A 20,994-nucleotide genomic window follows, 5' to 3' on the forward strand; every position below is an offset into this window, starting at 1 on the left:
AACATTAATCCCCAATTGTTGCATTTCATTTAAATAACAATCCCATATTATATTTTAAATTAAACTGTCAATTAAAACAGACTGTTCAGACTTACAACAAAAGTCATTGATGTGGCAAAATATGATGGGAAAATGAAGATACCTTTTACACAAGTCTATATACAAGGTACTGTATTATAGAATCAGATCTTAAAACACTACCACATCTGATCAAGAAAGTTAATATGTACAATTTTAGAATATGTAGAGGAATTGCTTTAGGATATTAATTTGTAATCCTTCTTTCTTAAATTAGTCTCCATCTCAGTATCCTGTACTGCTTAGAAGAAGAAGTTAATTTAATCTCTCGGCTTCTGCCATAGGTTCCTTACCTATGTAATTAACAAAACTCCTAAAAAGATACCTTGCAAATTTTTTCAGAATTCTTATGAAGGAGAACAAACCTATCCTTTTGTAGAATAACACTCAAAGTACCCATGCAAGGTTGGATTCTACTTTTCACACTTCTAATATTCACGCATTTGCTTCAAATCCTCAATGTAGTAGCTGCTTTCCAGACACTTGAGAAGGGCAGCCTGTTATCTTTCAGACAGCAGATCAAACTAGATGTGCCATTTAAGCAAAATAACCATAGAATAGCTTGCTGGAAGTAACAACCACACTATGAGGCTCAACAGATGAGATGCAATGAAGAAATTCTGTCTATACAATCTGCTTCATCCATTTCTTTTCATAATTGACTTTAATCTCTGCATCCTATGTCTCATTTTTAATTTGTTTAATTGGCTGAATTCTAGAATGGCCTCCAGCTGTCTAGACCATTGAACTAAGAATGCAACCCTGCACTAGCTCAAAGTTCAGTGCATCAAGTTTTGCTCCTGGAAATTTACATGAGCAGTTATGCACACTGCTTTCTAGTTTGTCTTTGCAAGGTACTTCCTGTTCTACTTGTTTTAATTGCCTACCTGTCATTCTACCAAAGCATTACCTGACTTCCAGTGTATTTACCATAAATATACATTTGTTTCGCAAACAATTACAGTTTTTCTTGGTGTGGATCTTCCATCATTCTGCCCTTTCATTCACTTACAAGGTATATTTTATGTCCTTCCATGATGTTAATTGCATTATTGTGTATATTTGCTTCAGTACAATGAAGCATCTTTCTCTTTTTTTCTCTCCTACTCTCCCACATTATAATTTTTTTTATTATGGGTGTATGACCCTATGGCTTAAGAGTAGAAGATTTCACCATGTTTAATCCTAACTTTCCCATAAACTAGTTCTGCTGGAAATGTTATGTGTTACATTTACTTTTTTAGAGTCAGTTCTGTGTAGCACTTCAGTAAATAGTTATTTAAATTTCATATCTAAGAACAAGATGATGTTAAAACATCCACAGTTATATACTTTGATTTTTTTCAACCAACACACAACTTACCATAGCTCCTAAAGAGTTTCATTCATTTTTCTACTTTCTGACATAGAAGATACATTTGGACTGTGTACCTCTGTCTTGGGGTGATACACCAACACTCTCATGGGTTCTTCACAGTAAATTTCACCATTTACATCAACCAATTGTCCCTTTGAAATGCCAATCTCTGAACACTTTAAAAATGTTCTTTGATAAGTATCTAAGTCAAATTAGTTGTCTCCCTCTCTCACTTTCCAGCAGAAAAGAGACTTAATACACTAAGAGACTTACTCGACTGACCCTATCCACCCAGTAATTTGGCAGATGAGGTATGCCACCAGTCTATTAAACCTCCAAGTCTCATGAAGATCAACAAGTTGAAAAGCACTGTAATCACATGAACTAACCCACTCTCTTAAAGAATGAAGCCCAGATCCAAACCTCATTAGAAACTGAAGAAGCCACAGAGGGATGTAATAGCATACGTATTTTAACTACAGAAAAGCAAGAGATAATCCTCATAAAAATTTTAAGACTCAAATCCATTAGAAGTCTGTACCTTAGATTCCTTCCAAGGTTTTTATCATCTTCACATTTTTAATTTAGCATCTGCAGATTGTGTGTCTCCTTTCTTTTTTCCAACTTTTTTGTCTGCTTATCTAAACTGTTTAATAATTTGAAAGTTTATTTTCTTGGATTTCTATACCAATGAAGAGAGTCACCCTTCTGTATTATTCTCCCTCCATTATTAAGCAGTAAAACCTCAATGAAGTTTTCAATAAATTTTCCTTCAGCTTGTTTTCATTCCTTTTGATGGTATCTGCCAAATCTCTTTATATCCTCTTTCACCACAACTCTCCACAGGTTAGGATTTCTGGTTTATCTATATTTTAATAATTCTCAATTATATTTACCAGATTTAAAACCTATCTTTATGTGTCCCAGAAAGCCCATCCTATTTTCTTCCAGATTATTCTTTATATTTGATCCTTCTTACTCTTCCATTATCTCCATACACTGTCAATATCTTTTGCAAAGCCTGTAAAGGGATTACTCACTTTCATATTGTCATTTGTACTTACTTAAAATTACAAGCTTACCACATATCAGTGGTGCAATCCTCCCTCCCTTCAATTTTCTTCATGTCTTTTTTTTTTCCCTTAGGCCTCTCCATAGAGTTATTTCTTCTTCACATTTTACATGTTCTCCTGATTAAATTTTTCAGCAACAAAATTCAGACACTCGATAAATAAAACTAACACAACATATCTCAAGTCTGCTCAAGAAAAAAAGTTCAACTTTAATCCAATACTGTGTCTCTGTATAAATTACTGTAGCAAGGTGAATAGGGTGGAGAAACTATTTTAAAAAGAAAGTGACTCCAAACATCGCCCAAATAGTGAAGATAAAGATGCAAATCTAAGCACAATTCTGAAGAAGATCAGCTAAAATGCATAAGAAAACCCAGATTTGATCATTAATAACATCTGAACATCTCTACGAAAATTTCCAGATGTTTACTACTAACTTTTAGAGTGTCAGTCTTAAGGTTTAATCAGTTAAAAAAAAAAGTTGAAAACAGACTGAAAAACATACAATGCCTCTAGTCAATGCAAAGATGGCAGGGGACAAAGTAGCAATATCTAAAAATATAAGTCTTCACCTTCATATAAAAACAGTAGGTTTTAAAAAAAATTGAACCATTTTTGAAGACTAAAGAATCCCATAAGAAATAAAACCGGTAAAAAGTTCAAAGTCTGAACATGTCATGGCAAAACAGTCGATAAAATACAGACTATAAAACTCCATGTAAATTGCTACTATTTGTGACAATCAGGAACGCTGAAATACAAGTGAAAGTAGACATCAGCCACAGTGTTTACCTCAGACTATGAATTATCATTTCAATTAAAACATTATCAGAAAGATATACCACTTCATCATTAATAAAAATTGCCTGTATTCAATTGTGATTCTATCCACAGTACTAGTGTGCTCATTAAATATAACTCTAATGGCATAATCCTTCTCAAGTATTGTATCTTACAAAGGAAGAGGCTGCAGTTTCAATTTGAAACTACAATTTGAAACTATAATCAACATCTAAACCTTAAGTCATTTAATACATAACAGATTTAAAATTTGTTGCTTGATTCCATAGAATTAAAAATAGTGGTGGAACAGATTTATCTGGAGATTACTTAAGTGGGCAGGAAGTAAAATCAGTAGTCTCCAGACCTCCTCAGGCACTTAAGCAAGAATGGAGAAAGGAGACCTGCATTTAAATAATGCAGCTGGAAATGAGATAGGAACCTCCCAAAGTGTCAAGGGACTCAAGGGAGAATAGAGTGAAAGAAGCTGCAGAAGTTAAAGTTAATATACACAAGAGTACGTACATATAGAAAGAGCTTGTCTGCCTGTAATATCAAAGCAAAAGCAGTTTCAGGACATAAAACATGGCTGACATGAAAGGACTTATAGCTCTGAATATTACTACCACACTTTGAATTTCCTTCAAATTAGGGGCTGTCTCACAGCAGCTGCTTTATAAGATTCAAAGCTTTATTTTGTAATGATAATGATAATAAGGCATCCCTCATTCCTGTTGGAAAAATTGCCAAGTTTAGTATTAAGAACATAATCTGGGCTCTTTACCATATGGAAATACAGATCAAATCTAAACAGAGAGCTGACTTTCTTCAGACAATTTTCGAGTCAATCCTGGATGGTAACTAGCTATTCCTGATTACGATGCTGCATGGAACAGACAGAATTAAATCAAAAAGAGCTAAAAATTATATCATCATGTGTAGCACTAACAGAAATCTTAGAATTGTGCATATTCTCATGAGCTGAAGACTACTATTTTTTAAATTTTAACTTTTTAAAAATTTTTCATTCAATGGGTATTTTCCAATTTAAATACCTGGCAATTACTTTAGACTTTTGTAAGCTTTACTTAAGATACTACATACTTGGACCCAACACAGCACCCTTCTCTCTTTCTACTGAAGCCATTTTCTATTCAAAGCAAAAGTTTCCAAATACTAGTTTGGAAAAATCTGCAGTATTTATTAATAGAACTACTTACTTTAGTGTAGCTCAAAATAATTTACTGCTATCAGTTTTGGTTATTTTTTTAGGGAAGAGATGGAAGTAGCTAGAAAATCAGTATGATCCATTTATAATGAACAGAAAGAACATAATCATATCTCATAATCTTTACAGGGGAGTGTTTTGCCAAATCACTTTCTAGACCTCTAAAATGGACATGAAAATAAAGAATAGACCTTTAGCTCCTCAGAGGATATCTTGATTGAAAAATACACATGTCACAGTAACTCAAGGTAGTGGGTGGAAATTTTTTTTTACAGACAAATAATGCCTATGGCCAACATGAGAAACTGGCATTTAGATTTAAATCCTAAATTCTATGACATATGTTTTTATTTTGAGTTTTTCCCTCATCCCTGATTCAAAGCACTGGCAACAGAAATTACATCAACAGATTTTTGGCACAGCCGTGACAGATCCCACATTACAATGAAAAAAAAATTCCCCCCAAAACCGTGTGCGACATTTTCTCTTTGAGATCAATGAAAGTCCAGCATTATCAAAATATGACATGTCAGGCTTTCAATATTATTCAACTGAATATATAAAACTCCTAAAGTGTTGATGTTCAGAATAAGACTGCAGTCCATGGATTTAAGGTTCAGAGGGACCACCAGATCACTCAATTTTACAATCTGTGTAACACACAAGTATTTCAGGTGGTATTTCATGTAATCACTACATGAAATACCATACAAGTCATGTTATAACTACCATGACTTGTATGACTTATAACTCATGGACCCCCTTCCTGACTATTCAAACCATAGGAGATAAAGGCAATGTGCTGCACTCCAGTTTCTCAGAGGTACAAAGAGATACCATCCAGAAGTATTAGGCATGGGAATGCTGGAAGAAAAACTGAAAAGGAAATGGAAGCAAAGTACTTTAGCTAATGTTAGCATCTCAAGTCAGCTTATAGTACAAACACAGAAAACCATATTTCAAGTTGCCGTGGTAACAACAACCAGATTACAAAATTTTCACCAGATTTATGTTTTTGTTTCAAAGGAGGAGAAAAACCCCATGACTGCCATGAATCACCTGGGGTATTCTCTACATATGCAGAAAGCCATGTCAGAAAACACATTTAAAATATGTGCTGTGTATATGAATAACCCATAGCTTTATCCCAAAGTACTTAGTCTGATCCATATGATTTCCCAAACTGCTATTGTATCACTAGAGCAGGAAAGGGAGAGATGAACATGTGGAGGCCTCTTTCGGCACACACACAGACTAGAAGACCTTTGAACCGCAAAGGAAAGCTGACTAGGATAAAAGGCATATCTGAGAATAGTGTTCTGTATGCAGGTGGCTCCTTCCATTGCTGAAATGCAGTCTTGGATCACCAGCAAACTGCTGGCTGTGAGCTCAGGTGATGTCCTCTGCTGAGCACACAATTGGTTCACTGCAACGTATCTCAGGCTTGATGGAAGGACATGGCTTTTAATTCATCTGTTCACACAATCACCCCTGGAGTCAAATATGAAGTCTGCTTCCAGGGTCCCAACAATAAAAACCAGAAATAAATGAAGAACAGTGTTTGTCATACCACCACAACATACAGATTTACAAAACCAAGAAAAAAACCCCCAGCAATCCTGGTTAAGTTTTAGCTTTTTTCAGAATATCACAAAATAAGTTCTGCAGCCTTTCTAACACTCTCCACACAATTTTGAACACCTTTGTGATCCTATCAGAGGATGTGACATCAGCTAAGTGCATTTGCATTGTGCCAGACAAAGTGTCAATGCCCACATACTGTAAGACTGTTCAGAAAAATTTCTTTGTGATAAAATACCAAAACCTTTGTTATTCACATCAAGCAACTCAAAATTCTTGCAACATCCCATTTCCTGATCAGGATAGAAAATAGTGATGTTGATATTCAGGCAGTATTGTACCTTCAAGTTTTAAGCTCTGGGCCTATCAAACTGCTGTAATAACACTTTTGTCAGTGTAATAACACTTTTTGTTGTCCAATTTGAAATTCTTCATGTCTCTGTCAGTTCTGGATATGTTTTTCTCTTCTTTCATATAGTTTAAAAGGAAAGCATTACCATACAAGGCCAGATAAAAGAAATGGAAGTTGCAAAAGAAACTCAGGTTGACTAGAGGACAGGTAATCATATTTACAAATAACACTGATAATCAGATTTTAAGAGTTCTAACTAACACATAGTTAGATACCTCTCATTTATTTGCATATTTCAATGCTACTTTACATCTAGTAAGGGCAAGAAACTTAAGTAAGCACACAGACAAGCAGATACAAAAATGAGTATCTGCACTATGTTCAGGGGTTCAAAAAGTATGTGATCAAGCATAATTCTATTTTTAGCATGCCTAATGAAGTGTCTGTCATGATAAAAGGATAGAAAAAAGCCCCTTGCCTTGACAAAATGAATCTTGCAAAATGATAATTAGAGAAAAAATATCTTCTAAGCAACTCTACACTTAAGGGAAAAGGACAAGATTGAAAACTTACTTTCAATACTACAAAATTAAACCTTTAAAAAAATAAGAACAGCAAGGCTATAATATGGACAGCACTTCTAACAGTTGTAGCTGAAAATATTTTTCTGATGTAGAAAGTAATTCCAGAAAGAGCTGAATGGCTCCTTCTTCCAATGCCATTCTCTTCAGACCAGATTGACTCCATTTGCAATTATGAGCTTAAATTTCAAAAATTCATTTTCTATGCTCTTTCATAAAACACCAGCCCAATGAAACTGAAATTTCAGTCTGAGCATTTCTATCAAAGAGACTGGTATACATGAAGTTTAAGGTACCACTAATTCAAACTCAGCCTAGAATTTGACAGCTTAAGTGTGATCTATTATTGCTGCTCATCCAAGAGACAACTTGTACTTTGAAGAGTCCTTTGCAGACTGTGTCTGGGGACTTACCTTTGGTAGCACAAATGTTAAAATGCAAGCTAGACTTGCACTGATACTGTGGAGTTAATAAGAAAAGAAATTGAAATTTAAAAAAATGTATTTTATTATAAGGCAAGAGGATGCAACATTAAGTACATAGAAGGAATAGATCTGTTGAGTAAGGTGACATTTTACATAGCCACTTTTCAAAGTAGAGCTGCATTTTAAGGGCTTTTGCATATGTTTTACCTAGAGACCTCTGTGATGATGTGCCAATATCAACTTCCCTTTCTCTTTAGTTCCCTGTTTTATTTGATTTCTTTCTTCAGATATGTGCCAACCAGTTCAACTTGTTTAACAACATTTTTTTTAAATCAGCTGCCTTGCTGGAATGTTGAACTGATGCATGTGTGAGTGTGCTTATAATGCATGTAAAAATACATTAAAGCAATATAAAGGGTCTGGTTTAAGCCTATAAAAGTAAAAAAATTAAGCGCAAAGGCCAAATACTGAAGCAGACACCTCTTCATATATCACAATACCTTACAAAAACAACCACCTAACTTGCATAGAAAGTGCTGTGGAAGTGCTATGTTCATTTAATACAGCTGTGGTTTATATGGTTGAACTGTAAACCTAATGGAATATCACAGGCTGTGCTATTATTTAATGGAAGGAGTTAGATTTGCAAAATGTTTCACTCTCAAATATCATAATATGTAATAAAGTTATGCAATGCAATATATTTGATGATTATATATATTGGATTGTGCACTGAAGAGATGCTCTTTCCAGAAAAATTATTGAATAAAATGCTGATGACATGAGGGTAATCAAGCAAAACAATTGAACCAGGATGTCAGATGGGGATATACTAATAATGAAATCAAAGCTGCATCCTGATCTGGAAAAGCATTAAGATTTCCTTATTAAGTCAGCTTGAGGCAAAAAAGATTGCCTGTTTCAGGCTCAGATCTCCAATTCATAAGCAGCAATTAGAAATCCCTTAGGAAATTTCAGTTGCATTGTCTGACCTTTACGTTTGTGACTGAAAAAAACTATAGGATGAGAATAGACGCATAAACTTAGTCAGAGAGACAAGCTCCCAACAGTCCACATGGCCACCTAACCCTGATAAATACCATTAAGTCTTCATACTTATGATATGAACTATTTTGTACTGTTTTGATAAAACAAACAATAAATCACAGAATAATAGAAAGGCTTGGATCAGAAGGGACCTTAAAGATCATGTCACTCCAACCCACTGCCATAGGCAGGAACACTTTCCACTATATCAAAAGGTGTTGCTTCTGAAATCCTTAATACTAATTGGATTCATTTTTGACAACAGATAAAATGTCAGATTCTTCTTATTCATATTGGAAGAGAGACAGTAGAGTTAATGGGAGGTTTTGGGGAAAACTTGTAAGATTTTACAGCTCTAACAGTCACTTCAAGATACTTGGATGATCAGCATCATTTTGATAAAGAGCAGCTATTTGTGCAAGTCCTGCCTTGTGCTTAGATGTACTTAGGTACTTCTGTTCTGCTAGTGGAGAACAAGCTTGTTTCCTAAAGGAAGTGGAAATACACCAAGAGATTTTTTCATCTTCATATAAAAAGAAACATTCAGAAAAAACATCTCTTCCAGGTCTCTGTCTTGTCATCTGAGTATTTTCACTATCTCTGAAGCATGGTCAGATGCTTGTCATCTCTAATGCCTCTGAATTCTCCATTTTTTCTCCATTTTTCATCTATACCAGCTGTCTCAAAGAATCCTTTTTTTTTTTTTTTCCATTAAGCATACTGTGGTAGTTTTCACAAGAAAAGTGAACAAAAAAAGCCACCCACATCACCTGCCTGGTCTGGTCTTGACTTTTGGACTGTCGCCACTGATTTCACCTGCTTGAACTGCTTAATGATTTTGTGAAGGTGGGAAGAGCAGTAGGGTCCTGCTTTTTTAATCATAGCTTGATTTTTTTCCATTATGTGAGGGGAATTAATTTGCTTAAATCAAACCCTCTTGGTAAGTAGAAGGTGTCTGGTATCAAAGACATTTTAAGAGTCCTCTCAACTCAGTAATTCTGCTTGCCTCTACCTGCCTCACTACAAGAGAGTTTGCGAGGAAAAAATGACGCTTAAGCTTGTCTAAACCTGATTGAAGATGCATGGACAAAAGAAAATGGTAGTCAGCGGAATTTTTTTTTAACTTTACTCTTCCTGGCATTATTTGCCTTTTGCTGTCATTCACCCAATAGTGGATCCAAAATGTAGTAACTTGAGATTTTACTCATGGACTACTTCAGCAGAAGTTCCTATCACATGGAGTTCATAGGAAGGTCTCAGGAGATGTAAACCAACTAGTAGTTGGCCCAGATTGGCCCTTTGTGTTTACATACATTCCTTCTTGTAAAAAATAGAAAGTTCCCTCAAACAGTCCTCAGCGATTACAGACGCTGACCTAGCAAGTTGGAAAGATAATTTGCTAACAAATGAAGTGTTAGTCATAAAAAGTTGTCTATGCTCATCTGTTAAAGTTGTAAGGCTCTATGGGCTGTTATTTTTAAACACCTGAATACTCAAAAATTCATAGTATAGCTTAAAAATAAGAGTAATTCCTGCAATATTATATACCTATTCAGATTGCATGCATTCTTTGACATTTTGTCTTTATCAACACTGGGTTGATCTTTTACCAGTCTGTTTATATGCCTTTGGTAAACTTCATCTGTATTTGATGACTATGAATGCACAACTCCCTGCTTTGACATGGCAGATCTTGTACCAACTGCAAGAGCAACCAACTCATGAGGCACCAGCCCACCAGCCCACTCCACAGAGAGGGATTTGCAGGTGTCTATTAACCATGGAACAAAACCAGACCTACAAGTTCAGCTTTTACTGTAATGGTAGCTAAATCTCACCCTGACTTTTGCTAAATATTCAAAATTTTCATGCCAATTTGACTACTTGAATCTCAGTATCTTGAGCAGAATGCTTTCTGTATCATTCCAGAAGGCAGGGGGACATAACCATCTGATGTAAAACCATTCAAAGAACTTTGTCATCACAGTTGTACTTTCTAAAATTTAAATTTAAACCACTCTCTTCTAGTAAGTACAGCAGATTAACTAAAATGGTTTTAGTTGAGTAAGATGTAGTACTGACATGTATATTAGAGGATACCACTGTCATTTCACAAAATAATCCTCCTTTACGCTACTTCTTTGCAATTAGATCAAAAATACTTCACCATTCCAATTAAACTTATTCTTCTCATAATTATGTTTCTTTGACAAGAACGTAATCACTCACCTGTGCTAAGAGTAAATGAAGCTATGCTCAACCTCCATGCTATTGAAATACAACATCTCATGCAGTTCCTAAAGCATTTCTCTCAAAATCTGTATCTATTCCTTGTCCAAACCAATACTTAGATATGACTATTTCACCAGCATTTCTGTAAAGGATACAGCTGTAATGAAAAAAGTATAACCCAGATGTTAGAATCAAAAAGCACATTTGAATAACAGGGTGGAAGGTTTCATATATTTTTCACTCCTGTTAATGCCAGAGTTAAATTTATGTCAGAGCTATCCAAGCTATCAATATGTGAAGATGTCAATCAAAATAAACTTTTTTTTCCTGTGGTTTAGTACAAGGAACTGGAATGAATGAAATTACATAGAAATGGTCAGTTTACGTATTGCAACTACAGATTTCTCAATTTTTTTGTCTTTCCAGTAGTGTGACATACATGTCAATCTATGTTTATTACTATGTTATATAAAAATTGACCTTTTTAAATTATAGAATGCAAAAAGGAGGGAAATAAAATTCTCAATTATTTTATGCCATGTACAAGCACTTATTTTTTTGAATGTATATGTCTCCTTTCAAAATACATAGCCCATGTTCTAATTTAAATGAGCAAAGCCAGATATATTACTTCTCATTTAGTTCTTTCTAACTCAGAAGTTGGTTCAGATATTAGCAACTTTCCTTTTGTTAATGAACATACTCTTCCCTCTTTATTCTGTGGATATTTTATTTTGATTCTTGAAAAACAAAAATCACTTTCAGTTCCAGGAAAAGATATTAGGCACCCAGAGGGTATTGGTTGGGGGTCTAAAGTAATATAATTAATTTTACAAACTCTAATCACTGAATTTCAGGCATTTTTTTAATCCAAGTGGCAAATACACTGAACAACTGACTGAATTCTTCAGGGTCACACAAAAAAAAGAGCTACGTGATGTATTTGCTAAAAAAGGAAATATTTGGGAGAGTTGGGTGAGAAGAACCTACCAAGAGAACAGGAGTCAACAACAGATGGTAGATAAAGGAGGAAATAATCCATAAAACCTATCTGCATAAACAAAACAAGACATACTTTTTCCTGCAGAAGCTCATAGCACATTTCTTACTAGACAAAACATTGGTGTTTTAGCTGTGGTGGAAAATTAACAAAACTGAACCAAACAGAACAAGCCTGACATCAAGGTGCTAGGTGCAAGCTGAATTCAGTCTCTGTCCTGCAGCATATATTTAAAAGAAAAAGACTGCTTTATGCTGAACAGCAGTATCTTGAAAACACATCCTCAAAGTAAGAGTCAAACAACAAAATTTTATCAGAAAGCTTTTACCAACCTCCTTATCATTCATGTCAAGTAGTTACAAATGAAAGGAACAGAAAAAAAGATGGTGTGCCTGGGGACACCAGGACCTGATCAACCTTTTTGCTGAACTGCAGATTTGAATAATAGGGAAGAGATTTTCCCTAAACTCTCCCCACAGATACTAATAGTAATGACTGTATACTACTAAAATGTAAAAAATCAAAATAAATGACTGAACAAGTATTATTTGATAGCTTAGCAAATAGAAGTTACAGGATATTAGTAAGTCTAAAAGTCCTACTCCTATTTTTGCTGACAGTTTAGCAAAGCTATATATTTCTAATAAAAGGAATGTACTTTGATTTTCAAAGACAGACAATTTTTTTTTTGGGAAGGCTAAAAACCTAACTCAGAATGATCATTCCTTTAGTTTTAAGTAGCAGATTACAATAGCATCCATATAATGATACAAGTGGCTCCTTTTTAAGGCAAGTCCATGGCCTGAGGCAAAGGTGAATGAGAAAATACAGGTCAAGAGGAGCACAGGAGAGGAAGTGCATTGTAACTGCCTGGCTGCCACTAGAGAGACCCCTGGGAGCTCTGCACTTGCCCCTGGGGAGGGCAGAGGCACATGGGAAATACTAAACTTGCCAAGGCGAAAGACCAGGATGTGTGGGATAAAATTGTTATAAAACCAAGAAAAAAACCAGCAAATAACAATTATGTAGGAGCAGAAGAGCTCCCCAAGCTTCTGTAGGACCAATGCAGGGGATACACTGAACTGAAAGCAGAAGGTATCCATAGTTCAAATGAGAAATGCACCTCTCTGTTCAGCATCTAGTTAAAGCTTGGAGGCAGGCATGGCCTGCTCCGCTCTAAGCTGGTGCAGCCTTACCTCAAGTCCTGTGTGTAGTTTGGGCACCACAAGAAAAAGACATAAAAAATACATTAAGCTATAGACAGTGTCCAATGGAGGGCAACAAAGATGGTGAAGAGCCTTGAGGGAAAGCCGTATGAGAAGTAAATGAGGTCACTTGGTCTGTTCAACCTGGAGAAGAGGAGACTGAGGGGAGACCTCACTACAGTTGCAACTTCCTTGGGAGGGGAAAAGGAGGGGCCCGCACTGTTCCCTCCTCTCTGTGACCAGCAATAGGACTCAAGGAAATGGCCTGAAGTTGTGTCAGGTGAAGTTTGGATTGGATATCAGGAAAGGGTTCTTTACCCAGGGTTTGATTGGGTACTGAAACAGGCTCCCCACAGCAGTGGTCACAGCACCAAGCCTGACAGAGTTCAAAAGGCATTTGGACAATGCTCTCAGGCATAAGGCACCATTCTTGGAGATGGTCCTATGCAGGGCTAGGAGCTGGACTAGATAATCCTGATGGGTCCCCTGTAACTCAGCTCATTCTGTAATTCTATGATTCTATGGATAACTGGGCTGGCAAGGATGGAAACATCCACGGTTTACTAGTCATGCTGGACAGCAGACACTCATGCTCACAATACCATTTAACACATCTTCAAGTAAATTACAGAAAATCTAAAATATCTATTTGAAATAAAAAGACTGAAAGAATAGTTGATACGGTCACTAGTATCAGACAAAGATCTACATTTTCAAGCCACATCATACAAGGAAACTGGAAACAACATCCATACAGTCTATGTCAAACAGGGCCAGATCTCCTGGCTTGCTCACCTGTATGACAACTAAATCTGTCATCTCACAACTCCCCATCAAAACAAACCAGTCTGGACCAAGACGAAATCATGCAGGCCTGAGTTTTAAAAGAACCTTTCCCGACTTGGAAAAGAAACAAATTAAACCCATATGTTACATATGAATCAAGCATTTCCATAAGCAGCTGAAAGAGTAAAATTTGGTTTTCTGTGTCCTGCACTGATTCTTTGTTATCGAGGTGAACTTGTTTTTCAGAAGACTGCTCTGAGATGAGTTTTGTTTTCTTGGGAAAACAATATTCAAAAACAATTACTTAAAGGATATTTATTTTAAAGCAAAACCTCACTTGTGACATGACAATAATAAAGAATCACATATTTTAATAATGAGAGTTCACACCACATTCCTGGGACAAAAATCTAAAATCCTGTTCCAGGGAATAGAAAATTCAAAGGAAAAAAGCCATCTTGCTGCAATTTTCTAAGGCATTGAGGCATTTCTAAGGCTGAATTGATTTATAATTCAGAATTAAATACTGGTAATAGAGGGAGCACTGAGATCCATGACTGGTTTGGTATCCCAGAACCCAACTCTCTTAAATTAATTAATCTGAAACTCAAATTGTTCTCCCAGTAGTATGTTAAAGAAGATTGTACAGAAAAAAAAAAAAAAGTGCTCAAAAAATAAGTGGTTCTTCCATGACCTCAGCTGTTAGTAACTGATTGCCATGAGCTCATGTGCAGAACCTGAGAACTTCATTATCATACCTCCCGTATTAAATCTTCAGTCACATTTGAGTTCAGAGAAGAAAATAAAATTGTATCTATCACTCAACAGATTTTAGTCTATAAAGATCATATCTTATTTAGCATAAAAGAGGAGGAAAACACAAAAACTTACAATAGTATTGTCAGAAGCTTTTTATTTAGTTACAATATTTGGAAATTCTACAGCAATTATTTCAAAAACTGAGATTGTGGGAGTCTTGGCTACAAAAGAAAATCATTCCCTACTGGCTGGAGAAAGTTGCTAGATTTAATTTTTTTTGTTGTTTTGAAGAACAACATTTCATTTTGAATACTTCTGTTTCATATTCTGTATTACTTTACTGCAGAGAACAATCTTTTCAACATAAAATAAAGCAAAGTACTGGCTTTTTTAGAGCTGTATCATTAAACTCACAAGTTCACACAACATATTTCAGTTTCAACAAATGATTTTTTCCTATTGTAAACAAAAACTTGTCAACTAAATAATGGTGGACTTTCTCAATTTTTTTCAAAGCCACTCAAGTTTCCTGACCACCATACCCAAATACAGCAGTCAAGCTGGATGAAGAACAAGTATTCAGCAGATGCCATGACCCATCCAAAAAGACATCTGCCACTAGCACATTTACAGTTACTATTAACCCGGAAGCTGCAAACACGCCATTGTTAGCGTACACACTGGCAGAGCTAGAAAAGGTTTCCTAGTTGCCTAATTAATCTATTAAAAAAGTCTATAAACAAAATAGTTGACAGTACTGTCCTATAATACTTATAAAAATATTAAGACTGGTAAAATTATTAAGACTGGTAAAATATTAAGACTGGTAGACTGCTGTTGCTTTAAATATTTAATATTCCAAAATGTGTTTGATATTGTTTAAGCCCTAATCCATTTCTTTCTACATCATAGAAACCAAAATAAGTTTCTGCTACAAACATAGATTTATATGTCATCCTTAAAATCAGTCAGATGCTGTTGTCAAACATAACAGCCATTAAGAGGATGTGGCCATGTAAACACAGGCAAGCCCAAAATCCTACAGTAGAAATAACAGTCCCTCCAAAATACAGAAGCAAAGATAAGGAACTATCCAGTAGTTACAATCTGAAGACCTTGTGGGCGCAGGGGAGAACAAAGTCCTGTACTGATCCTTAGACAGCATCATCATTCTTCTAACAGGAGGGGAGGCAATCACACATTAACAAAAGTAACACTAACAATTTTTCCTGCTCCTCATGGCAAGTGCCACAACATCAGAAATTTAAGAATGTGCTTTGCAGAACAGAGCATGGCACATTGAAAATATGAGAATACGTGTTTCTTTCTAGATGTCATAAGAAACATACCACCTCAAGTGCTCAGTATCTTGCTCACCTAACGTTATTGTTCTTCTGACTGGAAACAAGATTCAATTTTATGTGAAGAAAAGCTTATGGGCTGATTTTCTAAAGCAAGCAGCTTGCAACTAGAGACAAAGCTCAGAAATGCATATGCAAGACAAAAAGGCTTAATAAAGGTCAAAGGTTCAGATAAATTCTGCCTTTTGGCATAAGCATTAGGTGTATTAAAAAGTATTCAAAGGGACTTCAGACACTTTTATGCTCAAGTAAGATCAATTCATAGTATTAAACACATCTGTTCTAGTATCTTTAGTAACTATGTTTACATAACAAGCATTCTCTGTCACAGAATATTATAAAACTACTATTACTTATTCAAGGATCTGAATTCCCTAGGAAATTATGTGGGGCCAAACGGTATTATACAGTTTTTCATAAGTGTTTATGGCAGAACTTCAACTACTTTCCTGTTAATGAAGTGTCCAGAGTGGTTTTTTTTTCCATGTTTATCTTAAAAACATTAATTTTCAGAAATTAGAAACATGTGACAATAATGACTTCTGCATACTGCCAGAAGCTAAATGCAGTCTTTATAGTGAGAAAGATTAATAATAACTTATGTCCCAGTAAATCAGTTAAATTCACAAAACAAGAATGTTTTCACCAGCAGCAATGAAAATGCTGAAGACTCTAGCAAATAGCCTCTCACAGTTCAAAAAGCCAGAGAACACCTATTCTGTGAAACCGTCAACACAGTACTTATTTTGAGTTCAAAGTCTTACCAAATAGTAAGCACTCACTTTCTTAAAAGTGGTAAGATGTCCATACTCTGACATCTTCCTCAGGAATAGCACTAAATAAAATTTTATTACACATCCTCTGTTCACAGCACAGTCACTAGCATAATTTGGGGGTTAACAGGTATGTTCAAATTTTCACTGCATGCAAAACTCATTCTACATTTCAGCTTAGAAACAGAATATCCATTATATAAGATCTACACATAATTCTATACACATACAAAGAGTATTATGAGGATTATCTGCATGCAATGTTTTTTAGCAGAAGTAGTAATGTTCACTGTGCACTGTGTCCAGGCTTGCTGACCATAGCTATCTCAGGTTCCATAGCAGTGCAATAAAGGTCTCTTCAAAACAGCTTTTCTTTTAAAAAATTACCTTTTTTTTCGTGTCTCCAACTCAAACTACACACACACACAGAGTTCAATGCACAGCACATTTAAATTATTGTATATAGGGAAGCTCAGAGAATATGGGTACTACAGGGTCACCTAGGCAGCTCTTAAACTCACTCCCAAGTTTTGCTGAGTTACCTACAGATGATGCAAAAGCAAGTGTGTTATGTATTGATGAGAGAGTTAAGGGAAAGGATTCATTACAGTTTGCCAGACCTTTTTCCACAGAAGTTTTGGGTTTTTGTTTTTTGTAGGTTTGTTGTTTTTGGAGGCAAGTCCACAGGTGCTAACTCTTTAAACATCTCTAAAAGACAATGGACAAAAAACAGAAACTGCTGACCTCTCAAGCATAGCAGAATGTGGTTGAACATAGCAGCACACGGCTACAGAGCACACTGTGGGGTTTGGGCCTGCAGAAAGCAGCCCAGTGCCATGTGCTGGTCAGTGCCTGTGTTGATGGTGGTGCCTGTAGCTGAGCTCTGTGAGAAGACTGATTCATTAACTTGGCTGTCACTTCCACCTGCCAGCTCCTTCCCTGGCATGTCAGAGCTTTTCTCTCCCTACAATATGCAAGCATAACTGCTTGAGCAATTATTTGCTTAAATAGTTCAGTTCTAATTACTTAGGCTAGCTTTTTATCAGTAGTATAAACTATTTTTTGGCAAAAATATAAGCCTAGAGATGATATGGGAATAATGAGCAACCACATGGGTTATGTGATGGATGCTAACTTACAGCAGGAACAGTGTCAGGGAATCCTGGAGCAGAGAGGCAAACAGGTTGAGCAGAGATGGGGTAACTGGACAAACTCTCTCCACTCAGCTGTAGAAGAGGGTCAGCAGCCAGTGACAGAGAAGAGGAAGGGGAAGGGGAAGGCAAAAGCTGAATACCATTGGCATGTACCAGTAGCAACCCAGCACTGATAGGACATCTCAAGGCCTTCAGAGTTGGTCCAGGTACAAGAGCTGGGATCCTCAGAAGGGCTGCCAGCAGAGCAGCACCATGTACTACAACTATAAGCCACTCAGCTTGCTGAACGCCAGAGTAGTTTTTGGCTGATAACATCAAAGAGTCATTATTGTGTTAGTTCCCATGCTCATGAGGAACCAGCAGCTGATGTGCATCATGGGGCACAAAAACACACAATTAGTGCTTCCATTGAGAAAGACCTGGGTAACTCAAGTGACAAATGCTTTCCTGCTTGCTGGCTATTGTATTTAATACAACACTTTACAAGTATGATCTAATATATTGTGAGATTTGGGACATAGGGTTACTATGGTTATAACCTCCTTTGCTTTCTTCCCCTTGCATGGGGAAGGCAACAAATTAAAAGTAGAGCAGGAAATATTATTATTCACAGATATTAGCTGGTACAACTCTGCATTGTCTTAACATAATTCTCTTTCTCCATCATCAATGAAGGTTTATTAAAGGTTTGAAGAAAACAAATGATCATGGGTACCTAGACTGGGGGACAAGCTTATTTTTGCTAATTGAGATGGAAAACTTCTGAGGTCCAATTCCCACCTTAGGCTGCTTACTATGAGCTTAACACTATTACAATTATATTTATACTACCTTGCCAGACAAAATACACAAAGAATTAACTGACATGATTACAAATGGATATTTTTTTCTCTTTTTTGTTTAAAAAAAACCTAAGTTACCCAGTTGCCAGAACCATATTTAGAATGGAACATCTACCAAGAGCTTTGTATGGCCCTCATAATTTCTATTCACCTATCTGAAACCAATCAGAACAAGTAGAAGTCTATTTAGGAATATGGTGAGATATATTTTAATCCATAAATAATATATGAAATTGCCTAGGGAGTTTTTAAAAGGGGGTTCATTGACATAGGTAAGAAATTTTGCACTTGTAAATAGAAATAGTTGAAAACAATGCAATTTTCTTTGGATAAAAGATCATTCTATTGTCCAGTGCAAATATTTTAAAGAAAACCAAAGAGACTGAAATTATTGGCTCAGTTCAGTAATTATGACATTGAACAAATCAAAGTCAAAAAAATAAAAGCACAAAACAATACTGGGAGATGAGAGGTCTGGTCAGGTTTTAGACAGACTATCCAAACAGCTGGAAAAGATGTAGATTCTCTGAGGGAAATTTGTAATGTATTTGACTCATGTTTTTGTGGAACTGTGGATTATCCTAAGGGGTTTGAAAGAAGGAGCACATGCCAAAAAGTTACAAACATTATCTGGAAAATGATAGTATTTTAGTAGTTTTCCAACATAGCCAGCAATAGAAATTAAAGTTTAAAAGTTCTGAAAGAAAAAGTAAAACAATTGTGAGGTGGTCAAAATGAGAGATTACCTATAGATGAAGTGGATTCATCTGCTTTGTTTTCACTAAATAAAATCAGTTAATGTTTCCAAAAACTAAGCTTTCTTTAAAAAACATGTTCTCAGGATTAAGTTTTTTAAAATACTATAAATTCCTTTCTAATTTTTGCAATTTTTTCATCACTTAAAATGACAGAACAAAAATAAAATTCATCATTAATACAACTCTTACTGGCTTGCTTTTTCAAGTCACATATGTACTACACTCTGTAAGTGACAGACTACCCTTAACATGTGTAATACTGTCTCCTCGAGTAAATCTGTTTTATAATGATTATGACTTTACAAACTATTTATTTTTAGAAATTTGCAATATGCTTCCTCTCACCATTTTCAAGTACTTCATAAAACTGGTAATTATGGAGATATTTCGTGTCTTTGCATGATTACATCTTCTCATGTTAGAAGTCAGTTTAATGTACTTAAAGATGGAGCTGGAATGGCTTACAATGCCACTTTTCCAGACAAAGGTTGCTATCTTCCCTGAAATCCATCAAACCCGAATAACTAGGGTGTGTCATCTTACTAATTACTAATAATTTACTAATTATTTATTATTTATTATCAGTAATAAAAGTAAATATTCATAAACTAGTCCAAGTAACTGCTTCTTGTCTCAATTAAAAGGTTTAGGGGTTTTTATTTCTACTTTAGTGACCCAGCATTAAACATTTGGGAGGGGTACTAGGTGCTTGTGGAAGAATAATGCAGGATTTGCAAATCTTGCAAAAGAATTCAATTGACAGGGGCCAGTGACAGACAAAAGGGTGTAAAAGGGTATGTATAGAGCAGCTGATCAATGACAGGTGGGGAGAGATGTGATGGGCTCTCAGAGCTTGGAATGGGACACCATGTCAGAGCAGGGTCCCCAAATACAGAGCCCTGGGGGGGTGACACACACCTGCTTGAGTTGCACAGGTATCAAAGCCTTACACATCAAAGAACTGACAATTAAAATACATAATTTCCCAAACAACTGTGTCCCAGCTGATGGAAGCTACAGAGAGCAAATGAGACTGTGACGTGGAAATAGAAAGCAGCACCAAGAATGCATTTGGAGTGATTAATATGCAATTTCACGATTCTCAGCACAAGAAACTTGATGAATCTCAGTGTGCCAGAGCAAGATCAAAATTATTTCTGAGTCAGGCAAGTAAAATGTTCATTAAATTACTGATCAAACTGAAGCCAGCTTTGAACACAAGAAATGTTGATCCCCTTCTACTATGGGAAGTCTTCAGCTGCGCCTCCTGAGATGGGCTGCTGGGTTGTGGTCCGTGTTGGTGGTTCTGCACTGGGGGTTCCTGGCACAGGAGGGATTCACATGTGTAGGTGGCTATACCTGTTCCTCATTGGTAGAGTCATACTTGTGGACTAACCAGACATATGGCCTGAAGACCTAAGCATCATTGCAAATAAATGAGCAATACCTATCCTGAGTAAAATTCAAAAAGTTGAGCACATGGAAGGAGTTTGTAAGGAGCCCAATTGTGTTCCCAGAAAAATTCAAAAGTGTTTCAGCCATTAATTTTTGTTTGGAGGACACAGCTCTGCAGAAGAATAATCAAGTTCAAATTGTTTGCAAGCTTAAAAATTTTAAGGCTG

General features: G+C 35.9%; 1 protein-coding gene across 11 annotated transcripts in view; it reads right to left on the reverse strand.

Annotated features, from left to right (window-relative positions):
* The window catches only part of ARL15 (ADP ribosylation factor like GTPase 15), a 262,518-nt gene that overhangs the window by 38,791 nt on the left and 202,733 nt on the right, over positions 1 to 20,994 (reverse strand). The window contains exon 6 of one of the 11 annotated variants that reach the window (XM_068177308.1): positions 5,351 to 5,392. The exons of the other annotated variants lie outside the window; for them this stretch is intronic. Coding sequence (XP_068033409.1) covers positions 5,366 to 5,392 — 27 coding nt within the window. The 3' untranslated portion in view covers positions 5,351 to 5,365. Of the gene's footprint in view, positions 1 to 5,350; positions 5,393 to 20,994 lie in introns of those variants that run through there. 11 annotated transcript variants of the gene reach the window in all.

The sequence above is a fragment of the Anomalospiza imberbis genome, chromosome Z (assembly GCF_031753505.1).
Source record: "Anomalospiza imberbis isolate Cuckoo-Finch-1a 21T00152 chromosome Z, ASM3175350v1, whole genome shotgun sequence".
Classification (NCBI taxonomy): domain Eukaryota; kingdom Metazoa; phylum Chordata; class Aves; order Passeriformes; family Viduidae; genus Anomalospiza; species Anomalospiza imberbis.